This window comes from Tenrec ecaudatus, chromosome 2 (genome assembly GCF_050624435.1).
Source record: "Tenrec ecaudatus isolate mTenEca1 chromosome 2, mTenEca1.hap1, whole genome shotgun sequence".
Taxonomy (NCBI): Eukaryota; Metazoa; Chordata; class Mammalia; order Afrosoricida; family Tenrecidae; genus Tenrec; species Tenrec ecaudatus.
Genome location: NC_134531.1, coordinates 223,485,420 through 223,508,162, shown reverse-complemented (window position 1 = coordinate 223,508,162; position 22,743 = coordinate 223,485,420). Strand labels below are relative to the sequence as shown.

Sequence of the window (22,743 nt, the reverse complement as noted above, 5' to 3'; positions counted from 1 at the left end):
CAGGGTGGTGTCCTTTGCATTCAGTTTCTTCTCCAGGAGAGGTGAAGAGGGAGCTGTGATCACTAGTCTTTAAAAGTGGGGGGTTTCATTTTAGATGAAAGGAAAAGGTGTCAGGAAGTGGACTTTTGTTTTTAAAAAAACACAAAGAAGCAATGCTCTTTTCTGCCTCTTTGGTATCATGCAGGATGATTGCATCAGATCACACAGAATGGAAGACAACTACATAATGCTGAGAATCAGGGCCTGGCCAACTTGACGCGTATTTTAGGGGAACACAATTCCATCTATAACTGCAGGCGACTGTACAGATGAGGAAACTGAAGATCAAAGCATTAAATGGATTTGCCCAGGCCCGGGTGTCAGGCAAGGCAGCTAAGCCAGGACTCTGACGCAGGACCTCTACCTGCTACCTGAGACCTTTGCTCAGGAGCAGTTGACAGGGCTCTCATTCACAATGTTCCCACTGGACACCCAGGCCAAATGCTGCCCAGAGAGCAATCTGCCCCCGGGGGATGCCACAAGGGTCACTGGAACCAATCAGGCCAGGCTCACTGTGTCTGGCCACCATGCTGCAGAGCAAGGCCCACATGGCACCTCCGGCAGGGCATTCAGCCCGCCCCGGGGTGAAACCACACGCAATGTTCTCCACTAGTCAGCTGACGGCCATCTACACAGGCCCTGGGACAGGCGAAGACCAGTTGCCCCAGTTTCTCCCTGAAGAATGGGGCAGACACCCTTGGCAGGCATGGCGGAAGCAATGATTTGTGTGGGCCCAATCTGAAGCCTCTCTAGTAGGCTTTGTTACGTGCCCTGGAATGCCCATTTCAGGACCCTCCTTCCTGCCCACAGGCGTGCTAACCAGAAACAATAGTACAATTGGGTTTTGTTCAGTCTAAGGATGCCTTGGCTCAAGGACTAGGCTTGTCTGTGGATAATGCCGGACAAAGGGAACAGCATTCTGAAAGCCAGAAAAGCCAGGCCACAGGGCTGCAAGGAGAGGGACCAGGGTGAACAGTGTCGCACTGCAGGGACCGGGGAGGGGGAGGCAGTCCTCCCCGGGCCCTCGGGTTGGAAAGCTTTAGGGGCCCAGGGACCTCTCCCAAGGTCCCACAATCAGCCCCTCAGTGAAACACAGGCGGAGGCCAGTGTTGAGCACACAAGTATGTTTCCTACGATTGACGTTCAGAAGCTTCAACAAAGACCATGTCGTACACATGTGTGAGAGCTGGTTCCATCTGCACCAAACGTAAGGGTGGCTGGTTAGCCCTCGTGTGAAGGGCCCAGTGTGGGGATACAGCTCTGGGGGCGATGATGAGCTTGCCTTGGGACAGTTTGTGAAAGGCCCGCTTTCGTGGGTAAAATGAGTCGTGGTCGAGATGGGTGCACAGCGCCCCCTGCCCGAGTCAAAAGGGGGATAAGGAGTTAGAAAGCCTGCCCGTCTCCGTCTTTGGAATGGAACCTGGAAACAGTGACCAGTGTTCGGTAAACTGTTTCAACCACAAGCTAGCTGAGTGTGACTGCTGAGAAACTTTCCTCTGTTCTGAATGTTCACGCCACGGCCCACGGAGCACCAGCGAAGCCCGGCCCACAGGCCGCCTCCAGCTTGCTGGGGAGGAGGGCAGTCTTGTGGCCAGTGGGTGTGGTACCATATTCCACCAAGGGGCGGCTGTCAGGGAAGAGACCTTGAGGCCACATTTCCTTCCAGTTATAAGAGGTTGCCGCAAAGGGGCCAGTCAACTAAACTTGAGCCCTTCTCCAATGATCGTGTGAGACAGTCCCAGAAACAATGACAAACTCTAAGCAGAGAATTCCGGGCAGAGGCTGAGCGGGTCTCTCTCGTATGCATGGCATGTGACTGGAGCGCAGCTAGAGGCAGCAGAGCAGGGGTCCCCTGTCGATTCCCGGGAAGGCCGCCACCCACCGCAGGGGCCACGTTCACAGCAAAGCGAGGTTCGTGGCCCCGGGAGCTCTGGACGCAGTTCACTTTGTGAGCATCAAGCTTAGCCTTTATTCTCTTCCTGGTTATAAATATAAAACATTTGGATAAAACTTATACATATAAGAAAGCTGAAAAACTGAGATTTCCCCCAGTATCCCAGGCTGAGATGACTGCTCCCCTTAGTAAAAGTCTTAAGATTTTTAAGCGTACACTGGTAAATAAAAAAGCAAGCCGGATTAAGTAGATCTACACATACTGTATACTTGAGTATAAGCCGAGTTTTTCAGCACATTTTTAATGCAGTTTTGTGGTAAAATTAGGTGCCCCGGCGGATATTCAGGTCGGCTTATACTCGAGTCTATATGGTACATTTTCTTCCGCCCTTGTACAAGCTTTCAAACGGTTCTGAAAAGTGAGTGATCCAACCACTGGTTCTCAAGAGAACTTTACACATTAATTTTCAGAGAGAATCAACCACGTCTTGGGTGGAATAAACACCAAGACATTCTCACTGTTAAATATTAAATACTGTCAACATATTAAAGGAAGCATAGGTTTAAAAAAAATCAGTTTGACAGAAAAAAGTAGCACAGAAAATCATGAGTTGGTTGGCAAAATAAACTCTTAATTTCCCATTCTAGCCGATATCATAAAATGGCTTCAAAATTCCAATTTGGGAAAAAAATCACCTCTTTACCATCAAACGTAGCTCTAAAAATGATTCTACAATTCTTTTCACATGACCATTAACAGAAGAATACCAGGTGCGAGGTCACTCAGTCCTCAGGGTCTCCTTGAAGTGAAAGGACAGCAGGGCTGGTACAGGTGATGGAATCACCCGTGTGGCAGGGGCGGGAGGAGTCCAGATGAGGCCACGGAGGAGATTTCAACTTTTGGGAGAGAACAACTTTGATTCAACCTTCATCAGCTGCATCTGTAACGCTTCCAAAACATCTCTCATCTATTGAATTGAACAAAGGTACAAAAACAAACATATGTGACTGAAAACACACGTGATTAAATGATGAAAACTAGACACCCTTAGTGCAATATTCAAACATGCTGTGCATTATACATAGCATTCTGTGCTTGTCCGATGGAGTCAGTTGCAGGAATCGAGCAAATTCCCACTATATTAGATTCAATTCTATAATCCTTAGTTCACCTATGTATTCATCTCCACCGACTGTTTCTGCCTATGTGGCCACAACAAAGGATGTTAATGTTCAACAATAAGGCTGTTTATATCATGGGAACTGAATCGAATGAATACTGATTTATTCCAAAGGTACACTGATTCCACCCACTTCAGCGGTTTCAGGATCTATGCTGTGCAGAATCCGGTATGAAGTTTTAGCCTAATTTGTAGTTTGGTGGCCCGAAGTCAAACTTAGTACCAGTGAGCACATTCCTATGGCAGGTAAGCACACTGCCTGCATAGCAGACTGAGGTCAGAAGAGACGCAGCAGCGCGCCTCCCTCAGGGAGGGCCACTCGTTCACAAGAAGGCTGTTCACGCCAAGAGAGAAGACGCACACGGAGAAGTTACCTGTTTCAGAGAATTCTCCATTTCAACTCTGCTTTCGAGATTAAAAAGCTCTTTATCGTCTGATACAATCTGCTTTTCAGAAGACCCTAAAACATAACTGCAGTTAACAGCAGAGAGTTAAAATATAAATCAGGGGAAAATAGTGTAGTTAAAAAGTAGTGCTCCTGGGGGTCTAGTCCATACACACATGAGTTCATTCCCAACAAGATGGGAAACCAGTTTGTCTTGCTTCCTCACACCTACTTCCTAAGGCTCTTAGAGAGCAAATGCATTCTCTACATCTCTCAAAAGAGGAGACAAACAATTTCTTACCATCAGGGTTATTTAAACTTTATATTGTTACTTTTCCAGATCAGAGGGACTTCTTTCCTGCCTAACTTTGAAGTTCTTATTTCTGTGTGGCAGTCTAGGAGCTGAAACCGGGGTGAGAGGAGTACAATGGACATCATACACTGGCCCACACCGCTGGCTAAAAGCCATGAGAGAGCTTCACAAAGTTTGTGGGGAAAAAATGGAATTTGAGAATTTTTAAATTTAAATGTGTAAGTCCTTTAAATAAAATGTTCTTTATTTTTATGATCGTTTCATTGACATATCCTACACAATCCAATGTGTCCATGCACATGCATTGTTGTCCAGTCCCATGGACTGGAGTTAACATTCATCGATGCTGTCGGCTCCCCACTCCTCCTTCCCCCACCCTCTCTCCCTTCCCACACCCTCAGGGAACCATTCCTCCTGTTACTGCTTCTGCAGTCATCGATCTTGACGTTCATGTACAAAATTTTAGTTTTGAAAATAAGTGAAATAGTTTTACTACCCGCCCCCAAACTTCCCCATCCTTATGACTGAGAGTCGTGTTTCCCAACGTGAGCGATACTGGCCCCTGAGGACGCTGGACCGATCAGGAAGGCTGCAGAAGCAGCTATGTGCAATGCAACCTGCTTTATGGGCCATGTATGGGACACATGTTTTCCATTGCAGGGGGGTCTGAATCATCTTCCTGCGGAAAAAGGAGCTGTGGGAACCTACAATTTAGAATGCATGACTTTGCAATACCAAACAAATCAGGTAAATTAAAAAAAAAAATCACTAGCTTTATTGCCAGGAATTACTACTGGAAGATGTCTTTTACCAAAACAACCTTGACTTAGCTGTGATAGTGCCAATACTCATTTCTCTGCACACCCACTTTTCTGACTCTACCAAACTTACCTCTCAATGGCCTTGGCACTGAGGCAAAACAGGTCTCTCTTGAAATCCAGGTCCTTGGGGGTGCACCTGTAGATGTAGCCCAGCTGCAGCGAGCACCCCGTGCAGTACAGAGTCTCCAGGATGCTGCAACAGAGAGACGCTACTGCTTCAGGGGACAAACGAGCAACCTGTCACGCAAGCACCCATCGACACCGGCACGGTTGCGTTGCTACCCATTCCTGTGGCTGGGACCACAGAGTCTCCCGTGCACACAGAAAAGGGCGAGAAGCGGGTTTCTATCAGCAAGGTAGAGAAAGCAATCTCCAAGCCATGCCTCCTGAAGCACCTGCGTCCAGGGACATACACAAAACTTTCAGGAAGAAAAGTGTGCTTTAGAACGCAGATGCTGCAGTTTGGTATCAAGAAAATTTATCTAGAAAAATTAACTAATATTTAGAGCGAGAAGAAAGATTCTACATGCCCTTTTAATGTCATCTTGTCTAACTACCCCCTCGGGGATCGTGTGACACTGACAGGAAAGGGAGGGTGATTTCTGTCGAGTGAATCTGGGGGCAGTACTGCAGGCTTGTCAGCCACGTGGGTCTGTCACTCCTCACAACTGCCGCTATGGCAAGAAATCGGCGGGAGGCGATACATAACTGAATCGATGGGTTTGGGCTCCAGTAAAACTTTACAGAAACGCAGGCACCTGACCCATAGGCTAGTTTTCCCATCCCAGCTCCAGGGAAAGGTAACGCTGCTTGATCACGACTTAATTCCCACGTTCACGGATGAGTTATAGAAAGAGTTGGAAGGTGCAAACATGGTCCGTCTTGCAGAGCTACGGCTGGGAGAAGAGATCGGTCCAAGGGCTGAGGTTTTGCTGTCCTGCGGACAGGAGCCATCTGCGCCTGGAAAGCAGGCTCTGCCTTTAAGCCAGCCCTGCCTTCTCCTGGCTCCGCAGTAAGGCGTAAAGGCATCTCTGGCCTGTGCTCATGATGGACTTGTCAGGGTTGCTTTGTCTTTATCACACTGCCACACGACCACCCAGTCTTCCATCAACGACAGGGAGCTCCAGAGACAACCATGAATATTTCAAACACTGATCCACCGCTATCGCCCCACACAATTCTTCAGTCTAGTTACTCCTCAACTCACTTGAAAATGCTCTCCCCTCCTGCGCATGGTTGTCGTTTCACGTCCTTAAAACTGCCTTGGAGACATGAGGGAAGGGAGATGACCAGGAGGGGGAAGGGGGAGAAAGGAGGAAGCCAACACAAGGTTGGATATAGAGCCCCCCACCCAAGCGGACGAATAACAGAAATGTGGGTGAAGGGAGACAAACAGTGTAAGATATGAAATAATAACAATATATAATTGATCAAGGATTCATACGGGTGGGAGGTTGGGGGAGGGAGGGGGGAAAAAGAGGAGCGTATACCAAGGGCTCAAGTAGAAAATGTTTTGGAAATGATGGTGGCAACATATGTACAAATGTGCTCGATACAACTGATGTATTTATTGAATGCTATATGAGCTGTAAGAGCCCCCAATAAAATGAATTTTAAAAAAAGAAACTGCCTTTGAGTCTACTGTCTCACAAAGAAATGTGCAGCTGCCCGTCCACGTGGACCATTCTCTAGCTCTGTCCTAAAATGCAGTCACAGCGTATGGCAAGTTTATGGTGACTGAGGATCACAATCAGGAAATATACGCCACACAAGATCACCATCATCTCAGAAGCATTGCAACTCTCCCCCAGCACAGTTTGTGACTGGTGTGTAAATGTGAGCAATAGAAGTATGACCCGAGAGTCTGGACGCTGAATTCCAACGGCGGGTGAACAGAATTCAGTTTCTTAAACCCATCACGTGCTGCATTTGTTAGAGCGGCACTATGTAAGCACGGAACAAGCCCACTGGCACTTTCGGGGTTGTGCTGCAGCAGAAGGATGCAATGGGAGCTATTCTTGCAGCAGTGTCTTGCTTTATGGTTGTGTTGGCAAGGAGTTGGTCAGAATCCACGCTGAGTGATAAACACTCCTGAGAAGGCAGTGCCAGACCGGGTGAGGTGGTTTTAGGCCATGCATTTCCTTCTAAGATCCTGCATAGAGACAGAATCAGAACGAACACAGGAAACAGCATTGCCTCCTTTCAGCATGTTAAGATCACAAGTGTTCTGGTCGCCCGTGAGCAGGATGGAAACAGGAGGCTGTTGGTGTCGGGTCAGGCCCAGCTCACAGCAGCCCCACGTACAACAATGGAAGGAAACGCAGCTAGGCCTGGGCCATCCCCATGCCTGGCTGCAGATCAGACCACGGGGCTCCGGGGAATTTCTCTGGCTGACTTTCAGAAGGAGATCACCAAGCTTTTCTTCTTAGTCTGTCTCCTTGGTTGAGAAGCTCTGCTGAACCTGGACGATCTCACAGCAGGATGCCAGACTGGCCGGAATGCAGTGCACGTCTCGGGCGTGGAAGGGGAGGATTCTACCACTGACCGACCGCTGGCTCAGCCCGGCACGATGCTGCCGCTGTGTGCTACTGAGTCCGTGTGAACGAAGCACCGGCCCTGAGCCACCCTCACGATTGTTCCTATGCGTGAGCCCACCGGTGTCAATCCGCCTCGTTGAGGGCCTTCCTCTTTCCCCGGCCCTTCCACTTACTGCGTATGACGTCCTTCCCCAGGGCCACCACATTTCAAATACCAGCATGGCCACCCGTGGCAGGGTAGGTTTCAGCAAGGGATCCCAGACTAAGGAAGACTAGGAAGAAAGGCCTGGAGAGCTAGTCAATGAAAACCCTAAGGAACAGAACAGTCTCATCAAAGTGCTGAAGATGAACCCTCTAGGTTAGAAGGCGCTACCAACGAGCTGCCGCCATGGTCTCAAACGCCACACCAGTCATGAAGATGGGCAGGACCAGGCAACACCTCACCATGCTGTTCCCGGGCCCTGGAGGCAGGCCGTCCCACCTGCATTTTCTATGTGGGGGAAGGCAAGCAAAGATAGATCGCATTGGACTAAGGCACCTTCTGCTATGAGGTTTTATGACGCAGATCTTTTTCTGCTTTCTTCAGGACTAAGCCACGGAGCCCGAATGGAAGAATTAGGGTATGTCCATAGAAATCTAGGGCTCTTCCATGTCGATAGCTAGAAGGCCATCATAATCTAATAATTGACAGGTTTGGATTTTTGTTGATTACTGTGAAATGGTTTTATCCCAAGTAATCTTTCTAATAAGCGTTCCTCTAACCTTCGTATCCATATACCCACAGCCTTACTCACCAACCGTCTTCATTTTTACGTTTAGAGAGCTTCTGTTCCTTGTCCATGGACACGTTACAGGAAACGCCTAGAAAGACAGGAACTGTAATTTATTGTGGTTTGTTATAATGCACCTGCAGATATGTCTAGGACTTCTAAGTTTGAGGTTACAACTCAGAGGGAGAAAAATAAATGAAAGGTAAAAGTATCCCCTCCCCTCTCTTTTCTCTCTCACACACATGCATTCAATACTACATGGACAGGGACTTTGGCAAAAAGATAGAATAAGAGTCACTTCCTTCTCTGAAAAACCACTGCCATGAACAAAATTAAGAAGCTTAGGGAAGGAAAACCCAGGCAATAGTACAACTTAGACATCTAAGAACCTCCTATCATAGACTACAAAAAGTATCAGATTTGGTACACTAGGATCAAAATCAAGGAAGATGTAGAAAGTCAATGATTACATCACCTGATCTAAAAGAGAGGGCTCTTTTCTCTAAAAGTAATTCAGAGGGTCCCCAAGAACCCAGCCCCCAAACCTATTACTTGAACCATGATCTTGGTCAAGGTTCAAGATCAGCGGAACCAAAGGAACAAGAAACAGTATTGGAGTATTCGGGTCCAGGAGACATTAGAGGGAGTGGGATGGAGGGAAATGAAGAAAGACTGCATCGCATCCAACCTAACAAAACAGTCCTTGGATTCCCTCCTCCTCCAGTGAATGCCACCTCAATCACCTATCCTGGATTCTTGAATCCTCACCCTGCGCCCCATACCCACTCCACAGACAAGTCCTGTGAAATCTACCTCACACATCTAATCTTCTCCGCCCCCAGCACAGCTGCTGCACCATGTGTGGACTTCTGCCGTCACTCCTAACTGATCTCCCCACTTCTGAGTGGGGTCGCAGAACTCCCTAACTCTTATCTTTAGTCTGCTCTGCAGCCACACAAGCTCAAGGCCTTTGCACTGGCCTTGGATCCTGCCTAGAGAAAGCACAAAGGGCGACCCACGCTGACAGTCAAGGACAAAGACAACAGAAAGGCCTTTTCAAATCCTCAAACCCGGGTTTCTAGGAAGGGGAGTGACAGGTACTTGTTGCCTTCTCAAGGGCAGAACATACCTCTCTCCCTCAGAGACACTCCGGGTGGGATCAACCCGCCCACATCTGAAGCACTCAGAGCATTGAAGTCCTTAATGACTGTGCCATGGGGCTCCTGGTAACAATGCCCACTCCACCCCCCAGAAAACACACTCCCAGCTGACTGCCCAGTCAAGCCCCAGGGTTGAGAAGAGATCCACACAAATGTTATCTTAGAGTCAAATGACCATGGGAATTCCGGCTACAGAGCAGAATGCAAGCATTATGACTGTGACAGAGTGACAAAACCCAAGATAATAAACTCCAAGTAGGACAGTAGGAAAAACAAACCCAAACCCGCCGCCATCAACGTGATTTCAACTCACAATGACCCTACAGGACAAAGCCAAACTGCCCATGTGCGTTTCCCAGGCTGTAGCTCTTCACAAAACCAGACCGCAGCTTTCTCCTGGAAATGGCTGGGGAGCTGAAGCGCTGACCTGGAGGTTAGCAGCCCAATGCTTAACCAACCTCACCACCAAGATGATTGTAATGAAAGCCAATTTCTTCATCTCAGTCGTTCCAATCAAACTGTCGAAAGCTATTAAGTCAAGATTTTTAAATCTAGTTCTAGAAAAGTGAAAAACTAGCAGGATAGAAAACCTAAATAACAGAGAAAGAATATATATATATATATATATATAAAATGAAACAAAGAGTCCACATGCCAAATGACAGAAAAGGTGTAAAAACAGATGGTAGAAATAAAATGAAATATTTAACATAAAAACATGTCACTTTTTGAAAAGCTGTACGTAAACTCACTTACCTAAAGCAAGAGCATTCACTATATCAAAAAATCTGAACCCAGTGATATACTGCTCCAAGCAGCTAGACATGGAGGGTGGACAGGCTGGCTGCCTTACAGCACTTCCTATGATTATTGAGCACACGACACACTGTAACTCATTTGCTGCCCAAATAAGCCTAACCCGAATTTTGCAGATGAGGAAACTGAGGCACACAGAAGTATCTTACCCAAGGCTGCCAAAGCAGTAAGCAGCACGGCCAAGATCGCTAAAATAAGTTTATCTAGTCACCAACAAGGAGCCCTGGTGGCACAGTGGTGATGCGGTGGGTTGATAACCTCAAAGTCAGCGGTTCAAAACCACCAGGTGCTTAACCTAGCAAGATGGGGGGGGGGGGGTAGTTCTATGCCCATAAGAGCAGCAGTCTCAGAAACCCACCGGGATAGTTCTACCTAGTCTAAATGGGCGCTGAGACATAATTGACTGACAGCATGAGTTTTGGGGTTTGGGTTTTATTGCAAAGCGCCCCTTTAATATCAGAAAGGCAGGGCTTTCTACGCATAAAAGATTTAGTCTCAGAAGCCCACAGGCACAGTTCTACCCTGTCCTACATAAAGAAGTCAGGATACACTAGATGCATGAGTTTGGTGGTTTTGTTAGTTTATGTTCAGTCGACCACAACTGTAACACTGACTAGATAGTAAGGTGTCTAGTAATATAGATAAGAACCGAGATTGTAATTTTGACTGGTCCCTGCAGGTAGCTCAAGAGCACAATTTGTAATGCCTTAAATCACATATAGACCTACTCCTCTCCGTAGCTTATTGCTATAAGGCTGACCTGGTTTAGGCGGGAGCAACCACTAAGCTGCACTAGGAAGACTAGGAAGAAAGGCCTGGTGATGTGTTTCTGAAATCAGGCAATGAAAACTAGGGACCACAACTCAGGTCGATAGAGGGTTACACAGTAACAGGCAGTGCTTCACTCCATTAAGCCGAGTACGATTCGATCGGCTACACTCACAAAGCTTACAGTCTAGCTGTAATGACGCTGGCCCTCCAACCTCTGCTCTCCGTGATAAAGGACCCACCCTCTCCCCTTTCCGTAGGGCAGGGCCCCCTCTCAGAGGTCCCCCCATTTTAAGCCCCTAGCGACCCCAAGGGAGCATTCTCCCCGGTGCAGCCCCCAGGCCCCCGCCCGGACTGACCGCGCAGCAGGACGTAATCGGGGTCCTCCTGGCTCGTCACCCAGCTCAGCGAGTCGCCCAGAGGGCGCCGGCAGCCGGAGCACAGAAACACCACCGGCCTCTCCTCCGTGTCCTCCGCGCCCGGCGGCTGCTCGGCGCCCGCCGCCCGGGCGTCGCAGCTCCCGGAGCTCCACATGCTCGCCCACTTCTGCAGCAGCTGCTCGCGGCTCGAGTCTTGCGTGATCCGCTTGCCCAACAGCGAAGAGCAGCTGCTCGTGCTCTTGTCGCACGTACAGCTAAGAGAGAAGCATCCTTTGCAGCCGCACAGAGACGAACCTCTGCCCGCCATTACCTACAAATTACGCGCGCCCGGGGCGTCACGGGAAAATCGACCGGAGCATGCGCGGAGCGGGGCGGGGCGGGGCGAACCTGAGGTCTAGGGGCGGGGCTAACCAGAGGGCTAAAGGGCGGGGCGAACCGGAGGCCTAGGGGCGGGGCGAACCGGAGGCCTAGGGGCGGGGCGAACCGGAGGCCTAGGGGCGGGGCGAACCAGAGGACTAAAGGGCGGGGCGAACCGGAGGTCTAGGGGGCGGGGCGGGACGAACCGGAGGTCCAAGGGGCGGGGTTTGAGGGAGAAGGGACTGCGGGCGGACGGCTTGGCACAGCCTGTTATCAGTGCGCTTGCGACAGATTCTCAGTTTCAGGATGCAGATCGGCTGGAGGGAGCTATTCAGAACTGCCTACTTTGGAATATTGTTACAAGGTGGCGTCATTGAGGAAGTGCGTCTACCTCGGACTAATTCACTAGCCGCTCACCGAGACCTTCACAGTGACCGCTCTTGGAGTCCTCTTCCACTACTGGGAAGCCCATGCCATGCACAACGGCAAAACTCTGCCCAACACTAAGTCACCCCCTGCCTCTAGGATCCACAAGCGTTTTCCTGGCTGATCTTCAGAAACAGGTCTCCAAGCCATTCTTTCTAGTCCGTCTTTACCTGGAAGCTCCACTGAAACCTGTTCAGACTGCACCGTAGGGTGAAAACCTCCACTAACAGATGGGGATAGCTGCGCATGAGGTGCGTTAGCCAAGAATCCACCCAAAATCTACCGCATGGAAAGCGAGCGTAGCTGCGAACACTGTCGCACAGCATGATAAAACGCAAGTCGTTAGGTGCCATGGAGTCGAACAGAAAGAACCGGGCGCAGTCCTGTGCCGTTCTATTACTGTGTTTGTGCCCATTGCTGGGGTCAGTCCATTTCAAAGAGGATGTGTTAGGCCGGGTTGACTAGAGAAACAAAACCAGAGACACTCATATCTGTGTAAGAAAGAGCTTTAGCTCAAGAAGTAATTGTGTATCAGGAAAACAGCCCAGCCCGGTCTAAATCAAGCCCCTGAGTCTGTGATACTAGTCCCTAAGTCCCGCTTACACAGCCACGGGGAATGATGCAGAATGCAGGAAGATCACAGGCCGCAGGTGGGTGCAGGTATATGGATCCAAGGGCGGTGGCCACATGTCAAGGGGTCTGGCACGTCTCTGAGTGGCTTGCCAGCAGGAGGGGAAGGCAGAGAGAGAGGAGAGAGGAGAGAGGAGAGAGGAGAGAGAGAGAGAGAGAGAGAGAGAGAGAGAGAGAGAGAGAGAGAGAGAGAGAGAGAGAGAGAGAGAGAGATCAGCCTCCAGAGAGCCATTTATCTTTATCTTGGTGGCACCTGACTGACAGGTTAAGCTCCACCCATATCTTCTTACAGGTGCCATGTTGGTACACAAAAAAACTATCATACAGGGTCTTCCTCTTTTTCATTGACCTTCCACATGTCCTTACACAAAGAATAGCACTTTCTCATAAAGAGAAATGAAATCCCTTTGTCACTAATTCTAAGAAGCAGAACTCACTGTACTTCTTCCAAGATAAATTTGCTTGCTGTTCCGGTGGCCAGTAATAATAATGTTTGCCAACATCATAATTCAAATACACCAATGCTTCTGTGAGCTTCCCCCTATTTATTTTGCAGCTTAATCTACCCCCATAATGATTTCAAAGCTATGAAAAGGCTTTTTTTGTTGTTTTATTACAGAGTTAGAAATTTTCAAAAAATTTGAACCAAAATTAAATTAAAAGAAAAATTACAATAGTCCCCATTAAAAAAGGTATTTTGGGTTCTCTTCACTTTTTGCCCCAAATTAGGAAACTTAGCTCTCCAAGCTTTCTCATGGGTAGTATGTGGAGGATATTCCCCCCAAAATATAATTTTTTTCAAAACTAAGAATTTAACTTTTTTTTAACAAAACAACCTTATCATCTTCAAAGTGCTCTCCATTATACTTGATACAATAAATTTGTCAAATCTGCAATTCATATTGCTGGGAAGCTTGGCAGTGCATCTGCTGCCAGATCACGGAGTCATGTGTTCCTTGCAGGGATGGGCATTCATTCGAGGGCATCAACAAAGACGTCCTTCAGGCAGCCTCTGTTGGAAACTACCACCTGCATGGCAGGAAATACTGGGGAGGGGGGGGGTGGAGGGCGGGAAGGGGCCTGGCTGCACGTAGACCACCTGGCAGCAAACCTGGAGAGAAATGCACTCCTAGGGATCTTCCCAGCGCCCTGGTGGCGTGGTGGGGTACATGCTGTGCTGCTCATCGCAAGGCTGGCAGTCCAGCTTTCTGCTGCTGTAAAGAGTGGCAGCCTTGGAAACCCACAGGGACATGTGCCCTGTGGGGTTTGTATGAGTCCAAATGGGCGTGGTGGCAGTGAGAAGATCTCTCCATCACCTATCTGTCAGCTCACAGATCGTTAGGAGGCTGCAATCTGTGCCGTGAGCACTTCCCATACCAGCAGAGTCAACGGGGAGATAGGCTTCAGTGGAGTTTCCAGACTAAAACAAGGAAGAAAGGCCTGGTGACCTACAATATCAGCATTTCTGCTTTATTCTATGGGGTCAGCCTAAATCAGAGCTGACTCGACAGTCGATGGCAACAACCATAAGGCTCTCCAGGAGACCATCGTACTCTTTGGGTCATAGACAGGAATCTCCAGTCACAGCTTTGGTGGTTGTAGATAGCGGTCTCTGTAGCAGCTCTCAACGTAAGGCCACTCAATGTGTGTCAGAGCAGAACTGTGCTCCACAGGATTTCCACTGGCTGATTTTTCACCTGTACATAGCCAGGCCTCCTTCTGAGGTTCCCCTGGGTGGATTGCACCCACCAAACTTTTGTTAACTGTCTAACCTGGGTTCCATTACAAAGGGCCAAATGGCAAAGATGACAATAGGCAGAGCTTGGAGTAATTGTGCGTTACAGTAGACACCATACCGTGACCCACTGGGATTGGAGGAGGAGGAAATTACTAGAACTTACAAAGAAAGGCAGTTGTGAAGGGCAAGTCATCCTGGGAGGACCACCCTCTAGCCAGCTGAGGTGGCTTCACAGGGAAGGAGGTTACGGATTAAATATCCTAACCTCTTTCTCTTTCATCTCCGCGGTTTCTTTTTGGGACTCCCATTGCCCAAATCCAACCAGAAGCTAGAGATCCCGGAGCATATTCCATACAGGCAGCCTTCCAGGGCAGAAACCAGGGTGGAAACTAGATGTGGAGGGACTGGGGAGAAATGCTACCCAAAGGCTACCCGTGTCCTCCCCGAGGGACAAAGGCTACCTCCACCCAAGAGGTTCTGAAGAGACGTGATGGCTGTGGTTCCTGAGAGGTGCTTTCACGTGGTCTTCAGCTCAGGGTGCCCAGAAGCACAGCAGAACACAGCGGCTCCGAACACTCTGCAGTCCTGAGCCCATTGTCACAGCTGCCGTGTATTTTGAGTATCCTCCAGTGAAGGGCCCCCAGTCTTCCTCACTGTATTGAACAGGATCCTGCTGTGATCTCCAAGTTTTCGTTGGCTCATCGCCAGAAGTAGATTCCCAGGCCTGTCTTCCCAGTGGGTCATAGTTTGGAGGCTCCACTGAAACCTATCACATGGACGACCATGCTTGTATTTAAAACAGTGATCGTGTACTACAGCAAGGGTTTTAACAATTCATCCTTTTATCTCAAATCATATCTTAGTACAAGATGTTGGTTAGACCTTGGGCTACTAACCACCAAAGTGACTTGGATGAATTGAGATAAAGGGTCATAGTAAAAGGAAAAAGAATTAAGTATAACAACAACACAAAATGACTGTCTCTTGATCAATGGCTACCATTGGGGACTAGATGTTAATTGCATGTATTTCCCTTACACTAAGGAAACCCTAAGATGGGAGTAGATTTATCAGCATTGCTGCCGTAAATAGGATGAGGTAAAAGTTGCTGTTCTAAGTAAGACGAGGAAATTTGTTTGTGGAATGCCAGCAAAGGAAACAGGGCCTCTTAGACCTTGAGTGGAGCCAGAGAGATCTTGGGACCTTCTTCCAAGTGCAGGGCCACCAACTAGGAATGATTGGTGACAAACCGAATCGGGCTGGGAGATGAAGGCCATTCTGCGCTGAGAGAACAAATGCATGGAAACTTAAGGCAGACAATAAGAACATTCAGAAGGTTTTGAAATCATAGGGGATTTGGAAGCACAAGAACTTACATGTCACAATGAGCCAAGGATCTTGTGGCTTCCCATGTTAGAAAATGCCACACAGTGAAAATTTTCATGGAGTATATTACTTTTTTCGGTTCAGTCTCTCTTCCAAATGGAAACTAATGCTCCCAAACAGAGTACGGGAAATGGTTGGGAACCACAGTAGTTGTATTAGTAGTATTTTTGCGATCGGGATAAACTTTGCCTTCAAACGTGGTAAAGGCCCATTCGCTGCCAAGAGGGAATAAGTAATAAATTTCCCAAAAGGTACAATTTCCATTAGAGACATTTCAGAACCAGAAAAACTAATGTACATGAGAAACTGTTGGGAAAGTAGTTGAAATTTTCATTCATGAAAGTTGCATTGCATGTAATTACATCAACTTAATACATGTTCTTCACAGTTATGCTTGGGTTGCTCATGAAAATTTCACAAGACACTAAACAAAGTTAGTGTCATCTCAAGTTATATTCTTGTTAGCTATTTTTACAGACCATGCATGTTAGGCAAGTATCAAAAATTAAACTATCATGAAAGCAAAAATAAATAAATAAATAAAAATTAAAACCATTTTTAACCAGGAGGGTAGGTGGAAAGGGGGAACCGATTGCAGGGATCTACAAATAACCTCCTCCCTGGGGGATGGACAACAGAAAAGTGGGTGAAGGGAGATGTTGGACAGAGCAAGAGATGACAAAATAATAATTTATAAATTATCAAGGGATCATGAGGAAGAGGGAAGTGGGGAGGGGGGAATGAGGAGCTGATGCCAGGGGCTTACATGGAGAGCAAATGTTTTGAGAGTGATGAGGGCAACGAATGTACAAATGTGCTTTACATAATTGATGTATGGATGGATTGTGATGAGTTGTATGGGCCCCTAATTTAAAATTTTTTTTAAGTTAAATACGTCGGATTTTGTTAGTTTGTTGTACTGTTGTGCTTGATGTACATGAAATAATGGATATCAAGCTACTAGTACATTTTCACTGCCTCTGTCCTTGTCCGTTTCTTTAGCCTTGTCGTCCTCAGTGCCAGCGCGTCCGTTCTGACTGGAAGCGAGCCTGTGGACAACAGAATGAAGCACTGCACGTCCCGCACCGTCCTCGCGACCGTTCTTATGCTTCAACCTGTTGGTGCAGCCACTGTGGCGATCTTTTTGGAGGTTTTTCATTTCTTTGTCGCCTCTGTCCTTTTCCAAGCCGGATGTCCCTCTTCAGGGAGCGGTCTCTCCTACGATGTCCACACTACGCAAGGCAAAGTCTCGCCGTCCTTGCCTCTAAAGAGCACTCTGGCTGCATTTGTCTGTCCGTTTGTCACACTCTGGGGCCTTCTGCGATGCTGGAAGTACGTCACTAGTATTCCAAACACACCAGCCTCGCCCAAAGTGAATCGGAACCAGCAGAGCTTCCAGACTCAGAACAGACCACGAAGAAGGAAGAGGCTGTGCACTTACGGATGGCGTCGGAACTTTGTCAGGTCCTGACTAGACGCAGACCAGTGTCAGACAGGCCCAGAAGATGAGTCCCTCTGCCCCAAAGGCTGGAACTCAAACTGTGGTTGAGGCAGAGCTGTGAGTCGACCGTGACGGTGGAGGTGGAGTCAAGCCTGCGGGAGTCCCGTTGGCTGGCAATCCTATCATGTACTATACCAGGCACAACAGATTCTCCATCAAACAGATACTTCAGGAGCTGTCTTGAAGTTCAATACTGTCTGTGACAGCATAAGATCTGTCCGAATACAGGGAAATCCAGACTACACATTTATTCTGACGTTTCCTAAAATAGCTAACTGCACATAGCACGCGTGTGGCAAAGACAAGGAAAGCAGACGGATGGTTTCCTAAGGTCTGGAATGTGGACGCTCCTGCCCCTCTGCAGAGTGAATGGGTCGTCATCGGCGCGTCGCTGTCGTCCTTGGGTGTCCTTGAGTTGGCTCTGATTCATCGCAGCCCTGTGTGCCACAGAGCGAGACACTGCACTCCTGCACTGTCCTCCCCACTCTGTCTCAAGGGCCACTCCCGCTGCTGCAGGGAAAGGTGTGCTCATTGAGACTGCGTGTCCCACTGAGGTGGTTCAGCAGACATGCTTGGATGTCCATTTCGACCACAGCTTTGTAAATTCTCCAAGTCTTCACGGGCCCACAATAACTCCACACGTGACTGAAGCCAATTAGCCTGCTTACCCCTGACGAGCCCAAACTAATATGTAGACAGTTTTTGGTTGTTTTTTTTTTTTTTTTTTTTTGCTTAGACAAAGAAGCAGTTTTAACCCTGGCCCTTGCGAAGCCACAGTGTACTGAAAAGTGCCATGCTAAACGTTTAGAACTTGAATAAAAATCCCACATCTCACATTGGCCATCTCAAGATGAAAACAGATAACTCGCTAAGGTACACTGACTCCGCTCCCCTAATCTTAAACCTAAAGCCACATGGGAAATACAGAAATGAAAATAGAAGCAACACAAACCTGCCAGGAATAGTTAACAACACGCTCGGTGAGACAGCCTGATGACAAACGATCTACTGCGTACATTTCAGAAGGAGGCCGACTGAAGTGGGAAAGTCAGTTAATTTCCCCCTCCTTCTCCTGCTTCGGCTCCATCTCCTTGAGAGTCTGATGTCCGCATGTCAAGTGGTGCCCTCAGTAGCTCCATCATTAGTGTACTGTCTTTCTATGACCCTTCTCGGAATGCATCAAGTTCTGCCATGGCTTGTGATGAAAAGCCGGCTTTCCAGAGAGCACAGGCCAGACCCAATGAGATAGGAAGCGTGGATGGCATTTCCTTTTTGCGGATTTCAAAAGCTTCTCTGTGTGCTTGTTGAGAAAGATCCACGATCCCCTTCCTATCAGCACCAGCAGCAAGCTCAGCCCGGTGACCGTAGCCACCTTTCATCTTCCAGCCTGCTCTCTGCTGTGAAGCATTAGGGATCAAGAACCTGTCCAAAGACATCATCGCAGACATCTCTTACCGTCTCGTTTTTCTCAAGCCATCTTCTGGGGTTTTTTCCCTCAACACTTCCTTTTCTGTTAAATACTTGAGACCGCCTTCCACGATGACCTATGGATCCTACCACATTTGGATAAGCAACCAAGAGAAGAGTCCTCTTCTCGTTGGGTCATTCAGCTCCTGGCTCAGTTAGACTTGATGTAGGCTGTCATGTCAGCATCTTGTCCAGCCTGCTCGGCCAGTTTGGCCTTTTGCACCAGCTCATTTTCATCCACGACTGGATGCTCTGCGTCCAGAGTGGTGGCATCGGACAGACAGGGGCTCAGCAGTCTCTGGACGGTGGCCGCAACACGGCTGAGATTCTCCAGAGTACTTTCCAATAGTCTTCCCCAACATGTCTATTCAACTGCACCAATTCCACTTTAATCTTCCTCGTCCATTGTCCAAGTTTCGCATGCAGGAGAGGTGATTGAAAACTCCATGGCTTGGGCCAGGGGCACCTTAGTCCACAAAGTGACATCTTGGCTCTTTAACGCTGTAAAGAGGTCTTGTGCAGCAGATTTACCCAAAGCGATTCAACCTTTGGCTCCTGGACTGCTGCGTCCATAAGCACTGATTATGGATCCAAGTAAAATGAAATGCTTGATGACTTCAATGTTTTTTGCTTTCTATCATCAGGTTGTTTACTTGTCCAATTATGAACATGTTTGCTTTCTTGACATTGAGTCGGAATCCTTCGTGAACACTGCAGTCCTTGATCTCCATTAGCAAGGGCTTCAAGCCTCCTCACTGTCAGCAAGCAGGGTGGTGTCCTCGGCATAGCTCAGGGTGTTCCCGAGCCTTCCTCAGGCAGCGTGCATTAGAAAGGGGATTTCCACTACCCTCCCGAAGGGGGAACTCCTGCCGTCTCCACTAGGGACGTCCCTGGCGTCTTCCTGATGGAGCTTGCCAGACTGTCTTTTTGATTATGTCTTGACTGCCTTGCTCAGAGAGCCCGGACCGATCTTGCAAGCAATTCTGTCCAGCGTCAGGTCTGCATGTCTGTGACAGGCCCATTCCTGCTCCGTCGTCCCAATTCCACTGCGACATGCTTCTCTGCTGTCCATCCTGCTTCTGTGAGTTTCCTCTGTCCTCCCAGGTCTTATTGAAGCCTCCGACTCACTGCTGTAAATTCTTGGATGCCCTGGACTGCCTGCTAATTGTCTCCCGCATCCAAAGAATGTCTTTATCTTTGTCATGTCTTTTCTTGCTCCAGACTTAGTAAGTGTTCTCCTTACTTTGTATTTGAGACTTGGGGTCTCTTTTGTACCCTTAGAAAGTATGCTTCACAACCTCATTTATCTTGGTGACTAAGTGAGATTCCATTCTATGTAGGCACCACATTTTATTTATCCACGCAACTGCTCAAGGACATTTAGATGTCTCCATCTTTTGACTACTGTGGGTCGTGCTACAGTGAACCTTGAGGTACAAGTGTCTATTTTCCCCTGGGCTCCAGTCTTTTGTATGTGTAAGATTGGGCCGCTGGGCCCTATGGGAGTTCTATATTTGACTTTTGGAAGACAACTAAATTGTCATAGGAGCTGAAACATGGCTTTACCAGAATGAGCCCGAAGACAAAACACAATGAAAGCAATGGCTACCAAGAGGTGGAAGAGGTCCAGTCAACACAAAAGCAGACAGGCCAAGAACAAAGAGCCTAGAACAGTTTGGGGGTGGAGCGGGGGGACTTAAGGAACTTTACTTGTCGCCTTTCTGGAAGACCATCGATCTTATTAGGAGAGTTTTTTTGGGAGAAGGTGCCAAAGCTTTAGCAGAAAAGTGCCTGAGAAAGCTTGGCCACAGAGTCCCCCATGACGATGCTACTACGTATCCCATGCATCAAACAAGGGCAAGTTTCCACTAGTCCCTGTGGGCCAGCACTAGCATACACCTTACAGCCCTTGTTTGTCTACCTCTGACTTCTTGTTTCCTAACCTTAAAAAAAAAATCTTTGAAGGACACTCATTTTTCTTCAATTGATAAAGTAAATTGAAAAAAAAATAAGACTCCTGGACGTGGTGAAATTCCTAGGACCCTCAGTTCTTTTGGGAGGGACTAACTGGCTGTTATCATGGCTTACGAAAGTGTCTTGAACTTGATGGGACTTGTGTGGAGAAGTACAGCTTATATGTCTTATTTGCACCTTTTCATTCCGGTTTTCCACTAATGTTGTGACATCCTTTCACAGACTCTGTGCTCACTGATTCCACCCCGATCTCTACCCAAGGGAACTTGGTGCTTATGTCCACCAGCGACGAGAAGGAATGCTCACGGCCCACTGGTTCATAACGGCCCCAAACTGCAAACAACCCAAATGCTCATGCCCAGGAAGGTGGATAAATCACACAACGACATGTTCCTACAATGGGACACCGCGCCATAAAGCAAAGAGCAAGCGACAGTTGATGCGACGTGCCAAATATAAGACGCCAGATCCGAAGGGTGCGTGCTGAATGTAGGGTGGGATTCCACTGACATGAAGCTCAAAAGCAGAAACACGCTTATGGGGATAGAGGGGTGTGGGTAGTAGAGATCAAACGAGTGGCTTTCTGTTTGGGATTTAGCAGGAGATTCTTGATCAGGAAGGAGGGGCCTGTTGAGAAACTGAAAGGTTCTCTATCTTGATCTGGGTCATGGCTCCCCAGATGTGTGTATGGTGTAAAAGACTCATCAAGCTATACGCCGAAGTCTTGCACACCTTATGCAGTTGATTAAACCTACAGTTTAAAATACGTTTTTTCTGGGCAGTGGTCGTGGCTTTGTGCTGTTGAGTGGATTGCTGCCCATCATGACCGCGTGTGGCAGAGGAGAGCCGCCCCTCAGTGCCACCTCGATGGAGGCAGATCGCCAGGTCTTTGCTCCTGCGGTTTGAACTGCTGACCCTTTGAATAACAGCCAAGAGTGTAACCGCTTTGCTAGCAGGGCTCCTGAAAAATACATACATAAAGTGCTCCTTGTGGTTCGGGGCCGTTGAGTTGATTCCAACTCCAGTGACCGACTCAGAGGACCACAGAAGGAAACCCTGCGCAGTCCCGGGCCACCCTCACACCTGCTGTCAGGGAGCCCACTGCTGCAGCCACTGTGGCAGACCAGCTCCTTGAGAGCTTTCCGCCTCTGCGCTTCCCGAGGCTTCACCAGCATGCCGCTCTTCCCTAGGGACTGAGAATGACCAAAGCATGTGAGATGCCGTCTGGTCACCCCCGCTTCTAGGGAGCACACCCTAAGTATACTTCAAAGGCTGAGCTTCCTCCAAAGGAGATTTGCTTGTCCTTCCTGTAGTCCACGGACTAGTCAAGATTCTTTGCCAACACCGTAATTTTAATACCTTGGCTCTTCTTCCGTTTCCCGTATCGTTTTGCCTGCATGCGGCGTGGTTGACTTGGGTCAGTGAGGTGATCATGAAGGCAACTCAGAGAAGCGGAGGGCACTGAGGCCTGGAGGCCCCGAGGGGATTGTCTTGGGCAACCCAGACCGTACATTTGAGGAAGGGGAGCTGAGAGGATTGGGGCCAGCCTTCTCACCGGACTCAATCGTCTCCCACTTTTGCTTTTCACTCCACTTATCAATTTTCGGCATCCTCTTGACTCCGACCTTCCAAGCGCCAAATAAGAAGAGAAAAATATCTAGCAAATTGGATAGATATATGCTAAATGCCCCACAAGTGGTACCCGTGGCCAGCTAAAGACAGAGCGAGGAGCCCTGGGGGCGCTGTTGGGTAGGTACGAGCCTGCTATCCAGTAGGTCAGGGGTTCAAACCCACCAGCTCCTTGGAAGGAAGAGGAGGCTTGCTTTCTTTGTAAAGATGTTTAGGCTTGGAGACCCTCCATGGGCTCACCGTGCGTCAGAGTTGACTTGATAGAAGTGGGTTCTTTCAGTGGCATGATTTTGTTACTTTTCCACCAAATCTTTAAAAGACAGAGGCCCTGTCGTTGTTCTTACCAACCAGTTTTCAGTCAGTCTTGCAACCGAACCTCTCCTCAGCCACATTTCTCTCCTCAGTATTCTACGTCAATTCACTTGACCTTCAACTCCCAATTAAGAGTGAGTCTTTGTTTGTTTAAGATCTGCGCCTGTGTCTTAATGACATATGATATTCCTTTGGCAATATATTGTTTTTCTTACATCATGCCCATGTCTAACTCATTTCCCTCTGAAGAATGCATGTGG

At 48.2% G+C, this 22,743-nt stretch overlaps 1 protein-coding gene and 1 pseudogene across 1 annotated transcript; both read right to left on the bottom strand.

The window, feature by feature from the left end:
* Positions 1-267: 267 nt before the first annotated feature.
* Positions 268-11,382, bottom strand: MIS18A (MIS18 kinetochore protein A). Its single transcript, XM_075542373.1, has 5 exons — positions 11,043-11,382; positions 7,964-8,030; positions 4,703-4,825; positions 3,488-3,584; positions 268-2,900 (listed from the first exon to the last, which is right to left on the bottom strand). Exons 1-5 carry the CDS (start codon positions 11,368-11,370, stop codon positions 2,826-2,828), a joined length of 690 nt encoding a protein of 229 aa, XP_075398488.1. The 5' UTR covers positions 11,371-11,382; the 3' UTR covers positions 268-2,825.
* A 6,771-nt stretch (positions 11,383-18,153) lies between these two features.
* LOC142440519 (14-3-3 protein zeta/delta pseudogene) lies at positions 18,154-21,717 on the bottom strand (annotated as a pseudogene).
* Positions 21,718-22,743: the final 1,026 nt, after the last annotated feature.

What these genes read in the sequence shown, in the direction of transcription:
- MIS18A (XM_075542373.1), bottom strand. Translation starts at nt 11,370, where the DNA reads ATGGCGGGCAGAGGTTCGTCTCTGTGCGGCTGCAAAGGATGCTTCTCT. An exon ending in CGATTACGTCCTGCTGCGCG is followed by an intron (nt 8,031 to 11,042) that starts GTCAGTCCGGGC and finishes CTGTCTTTCTAG; the next exon opens with GCGTTTCCTGTAACGTGTCC. An exon ending in CGTAAAAATGAAGACGGTTG is followed by an intron (nt 4,826 to 7,963) that starts GTGAGTAAGGCT and finishes TCTCTGTTGCAG; the next exon opens with CATCCTGGAGACTCTGTACT.